Source organism: Macrobrachium rosenbergii, chromosome 1, assembly GCF_040412425.1.
Source record: "Macrobrachium rosenbergii isolate ZJJX-2024 chromosome 1, ASM4041242v1, whole genome shotgun sequence".
Taxonomy (NCBI): Eukaryota; Metazoa; Arthropoda; class Malacostraca; order Decapoda; family Palaemonidae; genus Macrobrachium; species Macrobrachium rosenbergii.
In genome coordinates this window covers 44,641,858-44,649,357 of record NC_089741.1, presented here as the reverse complement: position 1 = coordinate 44,649,357, position 7,500 = coordinate 44,641,858, and the positions used below count along the sequence as shown (strand labels likewise).

At 35.5% G+C, this 7,500-nt stretch overlaps 1 protein-coding gene across 1 annotated transcript in view; it reads left to right on the top strand.

Moving 5' to 3' along the window:
- LOC136831829 (uncharacterized) overlaps window positions 1–7,500 on the top strand; it is a 132,445-nt gene that overhangs the window by 66,572 nt on the left and 58,373 nt on the right. The window contains 1 exon segment of the mRNA XM_067092458.1: window positions 1,847–1,972. Coding sequence (XP_066948559.1) covers window positions 1,847–1,972 — 126 coding nt within the window.

Sequence of the window (7,500 nt, the reverse complement as noted above, 5' to 3'; positions counted from 1 at the left end):
GTTGTATCATATCGGATTGACCATATTTTATGTATTATCGATCATGCATAATTAATATTTTACAGAAGAGTTTTCATCAGTCAGTTTGTTAAAGGGATTTTATTAATATTATTCCTTTATTACATATCGACCAATAGGATCATCCATTGTATTGTACTGAAGAGTTTTTAGAGATGTATAAATGTAACGAATTCGTTATTAATATTTTTATTATTATTATTATTATTATTATTATTATTATTATTATTATTAGTAGTAGTAGTAGTAGTAGTAGTAGTAGTAGTAGTAGTAGTAGTCCTTTTTCACATATCGACAGTAATGACCATGCACTATTTATGTAGCACTTATGATTGGAATATTCAACGGAAGAACGTCTTACCAGCACACCAAAGTATTATTATTATTATTATTATTATTATTATTATTATTATTATTATTATTATTATTATTATTATTAAATGTCAACCAGTTACGATCATGCAGGGACGGATGAGTCTGAAGAGATATTGGATAATGCTGACAACTCAGAAAGCGAGAGCTTAATAGCAAAGGAATGAATTCTGAGAGAGAGAGAGAGAGAGAGATACGCGTATCTTTGATGATGCGCCTCATCTTGATTTATCAAAGGCCACCATCGCTGATCTTATTACCCGGCGGGATGACGATATTGACTTCAGCTCAGGCCAATGAAGTTGTTATACCGCCATCATGCATAAGTGAGAAGAAGGATAGTTGCCAAAGGCCGCCAGGCTGTTTCTTGGTCGTAATTCGCTTTATTTATGTTAGGGAATGCGAGAAATAAAGTCATAGTCTCTCTCTCTCTCTCTCTCTCTCTCTCTCTCTCTCTCTCTCTCTCTCTCTCTCTCTCTCTCTTGTGTATGTGTGTGTGTGGTGTGGTTATGATGTGTTTTATCGCCGTGCTGTTATAAGCCGAGCATTGTCGAATATTTATCTTGGTCGAATATCTAACTCAGTCGAATGTTTAGCTTGTTTGAATGTCTTAGCTTGGTCGAATATCTACCATGCTCAAATGTCTAGTTTAGTCAGATATCGAGGTTGGTTGAATGTTTAGCTAGGTCGAATATGTACCTTGGTCGAATGTCCACCCTGGTCGAATATCTAGCTTGGTCGAACATCTTGCTAAAATGAGCGATTTGTATTTCATTTCTTTTTATTTGCTTTATTTAATCTTTGTACATTGGGATACATCACAACAACAGTGGTCACTGATGATGGTATTATTATTATTATTATTATTTATTATTATTATTATTATTATTATTATTATTATTATTATTATTATTATTATTATCCGGATTTATCCAGGTAGGATTGTATACTTGTTTTCCATTTTAATTTTAGAATTAACCAATGACTGCTGAAAAGTGCATCGGTTAATCAGGTCTTCGTTATTATACTCCTTCTACTGCTAGTTGTATTACTGCTACAGCTATTAGCAATAATATTAGTAGTAGTAGTAATAGAAAAGCAGCAGCTACGAATATGATCGCTAGTGGAACAGCTGCTAGTAATAACAGTTGCGAATGCTATTGGAATTTGATATTAAAATCAGGATTTATGTTAAAATTCTTATATCTTTCTTATTATTATGATAGTTACTAGGCATCATCATTATTATTAACTGCTAATTATATATATGTATATATATATATATATATATATATATATATATATATATATATATATTATATATATTTTTATTTAAAATGTTACTGTTAACACGACTTAAATGCAGAGCAACTGTACTGCAACTAAAAATACCAAAAAGAGAACTCTTAAGGTAAATCACTTTTGATAGACGGTGTCTCTCTCTCTCTCTCTCTCTCTCGACAGCTCGACGGGGAGGGAGGTTCGGGAGGCCAGGAGGGCGAGGTCCGGAGGCTGAGGGAGGCGCTGACGAGGCTGCAGGCAGACCACCACGAGCACGTCCAACTCCTGGAGATGCAGGTGAGTTAATTAAAGAGTTTCAGGTGGGGAGGAGGAGGAGGCGGAAGAGGTGGGGGAGGAGGAGGAGAGGGAGGAAGAGGAGGAAGAGGAAGAGGGAGATGGGGGGTAGGAGGAAGAAGAGGACGACGACGACGAGATGGAGAGGAGGAGGAGGAAAAGGAGGAAGAGGAAGAGGAGGAGGAAGGAAGTAAGATGAGGAGAAGGAAGAATAGAAGTAGAGGAGGAGGAGGAAGCAGAGGAGTAAGATGAGGAGAAGGAAGAATAGGAGTAAGATGAGGAGAAGGAAGAATTGGAGTAGAGGAGGAGGAGGAAGAAGAGGAGTTTGATGGAGGAGGTGGAAGGAAGAATAGGAGTAGAGGAGGAGGAGGAGGAAGAGGAGGAGTTTGAAGGAGAGGTGGAGGAAGAAGAGGAGTAAAAGGAGGAGGAGAAGAGGAAGAGGAAGAGTAGGAGGAGGAAGAGAGGGGAAAGGAAAGGGGGTGGGGACATCTTGACGAAGATGAGGATTAAGAGGAGGACTTTACCTGACGACAACGGTGTCTTGTTCCTTTTCGCGAGGGATATTCTCTAATACCCGGGGCGAAATCCCACCGATACCCGATACCCGAGTGCCCGGTTTCACTTAATGGGCCCAAAAGCTCGGTTCGGATAATCTCGGATTGCTTTCGATCGGGACGATGGAGATCGGGTGTGGATCACATTGCGATCTTTCCTGGTGGGGAGGGATTGGATGGATATGTTACCATGTGGGTATGTGGATATGTAGGTATGTGGGGATATGAGCGATTGGGCACTCAGTGTGGACAGGAGGATTGGGGAAGTTGAGGTTTTTATGAAAGAAAAGTTTTGTGGGTACTCTTTGCTGTTACATTTAGCAGTTATTTATTTTTCAGTTCTCAGACTGGAGACTGTCAAGGCATACGCATGAATACCATTACCTATGGTGCAGCACTATTCTGTGGCTGGAAATAATAAGTAAAAATGCACTATTATGTATATGAACAAAGCTTTATTTATCATTTCTATGCTTCGAAAAATACATGTTTGCTCATATGTATAATCATGGATTTTTACTTATCGATACCATAGTCGATTAAAAAAACCCCATTTTAGTCTGAGTATTAGTTATACGTAAAAATTTTCATTATAGGTAGATATAAAAACTGAAAAATCGAACGTAGGAAAGCACTTCTCCTTTGTCAAAGGAAACGAAAAAATGTTGTTGCTGGAACTTGAAACCTTCCTTAACTGTCTGTTGCAAGAACCAGTGGGCCACAGTGAGACCCAAAACCCAATGTAGCAAAAGTAGGAGTAAGTTTCCTTCCCTAAGTTGGGTTAGGTTGTGTCTTTTTTTTTTAGGTTGGGTACTCTATTTTTTCTCATTTTTTCAGTAACATTGATTTTCATAAATGTTTCTTTCGAGGAGATTGCTCTTGTGGCATTAACGTGTTTTTCATGTTATTAATACATCAATGATACGAAGAAGCATCCCTGGTTCAGGGTAATTTGGTATTCTTAAGGGATCAGCCCCTGTCCTTTTATCCAAGTGTGCAAAGATTTCGTAATTCAGTAATGTTTATTAAAGGAGAAACGCTACCTCTGTAATAAAATCTCTGTTGCATTATTAAAACGGCAATGGCACAAGAAGGCGTAAACCATAAATTAGGTTTATAGTAGGTTTTATCGGCGAACTGACCTCGTTTTCGAAACCATCCTAAAATATTATCTACCTGCAATGCTCTTTTTACGAGAATACCCACACCTCTTCCCATAGAGTAAAACGTTGATCTCCAGTAATGTTTCTCACCCGAGAACCAGTGTTGTCACAATTACATGCTCAACAGAAGCCGAACATTATCGAGTTCTGTTTATCTGTCGCCAGCAGCAGAATTTAAGGCTGTCTCGAGGTTGTATCGATATCTTGGCAGTGATGAATGGAAGTAACCTTACACTCGGCTTCAGTGCCACAAAATGACGTCTGGATGAATAACACCCCAGGAACGAGGTGTATGTGTGTGTGTTCGTTCATGTTGTCATGTCCGTGGAATTTCAAATAATTTTATATTTAACTGTAAATTTTAGGTGACTGGATGACTATGTTACATGCACTTAACACTCACGTAATGATGCTTTCGATTCTTTGGTGAATAGATCTTAAATCAAGAGAATTAAATTCGGTATAGAAAACAGGTAATTTCTTTTTTCGTAATATGCAGGTTCTACGTGAAAATAAAAAGCTAATTATAACAGAAGATCGAACCAAAAACTCAATAAAATACGACATGAATTTAGTGCATGAAGTAGCACAGATAGCTTGTGAATTGGGATCATGGGATTGTTTTTAAGTCATAAAGGTCTGAACTGGTCGATAGGATCTTTACAGAACGTCTGTTAAAGAAGATTTATATTGTTAATCATCGGAAACTAGTTGCTTTATAATTATCCTGATGTTACATTTATTATCTGTTTATAGTCACACACACACACACACATGTGTATATGTATATATATATATATATATATATATATATATATATATATATATATATATATATATATATATATATATATATATATATATATATATATATATATATATAATATATATATATATATATATATATATATATATATATATATATATATATATATATATATATATACACACACGTGTGTGTGTGTGTGTGTGTACGCATTGATATACTGTGTGTGGTGTTTTCTTTTGTACTTAAAAGCTTCTGACCCGCCTATCTTTTATTCTTATAGGTAGAATTACTTGAAATCTCTCTCTCTCTCTCTCTCTCTCTCTCTCTCTCTCTCTCTCTCTCTCTCTCTTCTCTCTCTCTCTCTTCCCTTCATTTTTTTTTTTACAGTAACCCAGCGAATTTGTTAGAATGTTTTATCTTTCGCCAGTCATGTTCAGACTCTCCCAGGATTCCCTGCCAAGTTCGTTTACGCTTCCTCCCTCTGTGCCAGGATCCCATAACTATAGAGCTATTTTACCCATACACGTAGAATCCTTTTCATACATACATTATACAATATATATATATAATATATATATATATATATATATACATATATATATATATATATATATATATATATATATATGTATATATGTATATATAATATATATAATATATATATGTATATATATGTGTATTTTTATATATATACATATATATATACGTATATATGTACTGTATATATATAGTACAAAGTATCATTTTCCATATCTTAATCCCTATCTTTTCCATACTCATACCTACGCATCCTATATCTTTACCCTTTTATCCCATGCGCATATTCTATTTTTCTGCTCAAATCTCTTTCTTGCCAATAATTGTACCGCTGTAGCTAAAACCGTTGTCACCAGTCCTTACACCTTTATCCATAACCTTCTCTCCCCTTATTCCTATCCTCTTATTCCACCTCTCTCATTTACATATTCATCTTAACCATTCCCCATATCCACATTATCCTCCCCCAGATACCGCACTTATGCCCTTGTTGACCGCACCTAACTCTAATGGCATTTTTCAAACCTGATTAGAAATGCTACGATGATCAAAGCGTGTTTTCTCTCTCTCTCTCTCTCTCTCTCTCTCTCTCTCTCTCTCTCTCTCTCTCTCTCTCTCTCTCATTAAGTTGATTGAAAACCATAGTAGCCTTGGCAACAGAAACCATTGACACAATTTTCTTTTTTCTTCTAGGAAAGAATACTGTTTTGTATATATATGTATATATATATTATATATGTATATATATGTATGTATATATATTTACATATATATATATATATATATATATATATATATATATATATATACACATACATACATACGTACATACATACGTACATACATACATACATACATACATACATACATACATACACACACACACACAAACACACATCTCTCCCGAAATCTCGGCGACTTTGCCATCAAGAAATACAATCGGTAAATTGCCACAGCGGATCTCCGCCAAGACGTTCGTAATTACCTTTAGTAGATAAACGCCTTGTAAATCTACATTCCCCAGAGTACGGAAGATGCTTCTCAAAATTAATGCTTTGTTTATCGAACTCAGAGATGTAGCAGATGCGTTCTCAAAGCATCTCGATGCTTTTTTTTTTTGTGCTTATTTTTTATTCTTTTGGTTTTTCGTCCCAGCGTACCCAAGAATGATGGCGGAAGTATTAAGTTTAATTTTTAATATTCGCAGGGTCGTTTTGCAGTATCGTGTTGAAGTGTGTATACGAGAATATTTGGTTTTTATTTTTGCTTAGTTGATTTCTTATTGGCGTGCCCTAGGTTGGTGATGAATTACTCCTTTCAGATTCATAAACATATTTGTTTTTATTTTGAACTATGCTAACATGCTTAAGAATAATCTCGTGATTTGTTATTTGTAGGGTTTTATATAATTAATATCTAAGTCATAAGAATAATAACTTTCTTTTTTATCTCTCTCTCTCTCTCTCTCTCTCTCTCTCTCTCTCTCTCTCTCTCTCTCTCTCTCTCACACCGGAATCTATTTATGAATTGTAATCATTGCTTTCAGCAACTACCAAATTAGTTTTTATTACACGTGATAATAACCGGTTTTTTCATATCTTAGGACTTATCAATTGTGTGTGTGTGTGTGTGTGTGTGTGTGAGAGGGAGAGAAACATAGATAATGAAACGAAAAACCAATCAAATGAAAGAAGGAGATGATGAGAGAGAGAGAGAGAGAGAGAGAGAGGGAGAGAAGAAACATACTTTATTGCTAAACATAATGAAACGAAAAACCAATCAAATGAAAGAAGGACGATGATGCCGATAGAGAGAGAGAGAGAGAGAGAGAGAGAGAGAGAGAGTAAAAAATACAGTATCCGCTAAACGTAATGAAACGAAAAACCAATCAAATGAAAGAAGGAACACATTTACGTATGACGATGCCCGCTGATGAATGCGAGACAAGATCTGGGGCCCGTCAAAGCACACTGTGTTTGATAGTGAATCACCATCCCAGTGCCATCATCCTTAATTTAGTCTTAATCAATTGCCGATAAAGTATACCCAGCATGTCTTCAGATAGATACGCCCCCATCTTATTTTTTTTTTTTTTTTTTTTTTTTTTTAGCCAATTCTAGTTCTGCTACGGAGCGCCAGAGGGCAGTGACAGTTCTGAAGAACTGTTAGATTCGGGATTAGAGGAATCGTAATCCGTGATTGGCTGCTGGGTCCTATTTGAAATGCCTGTCCCAAAATTGTATCATACACGTCAGAAGGTCGACATTTTTACGAGCAAGGGTTTATTTATTTCTACTAATAAAGTGATGTAGGAAAAAGGGTTTTCTCATTTCTACTAAATAAAGTGATTTAGAAAAGTCGGTTTACCTTTAACCTTAAAAGTAAAGCGACTTTTCTAAATCTATTTTAGTAGAATTGAGTAAACACTTTTTTTCTCTATAACTTTATTAGTAGAAATAAATAAACACTTTGTTCTATATCACTTTATTTAGCATAAATATATTTTGACCTT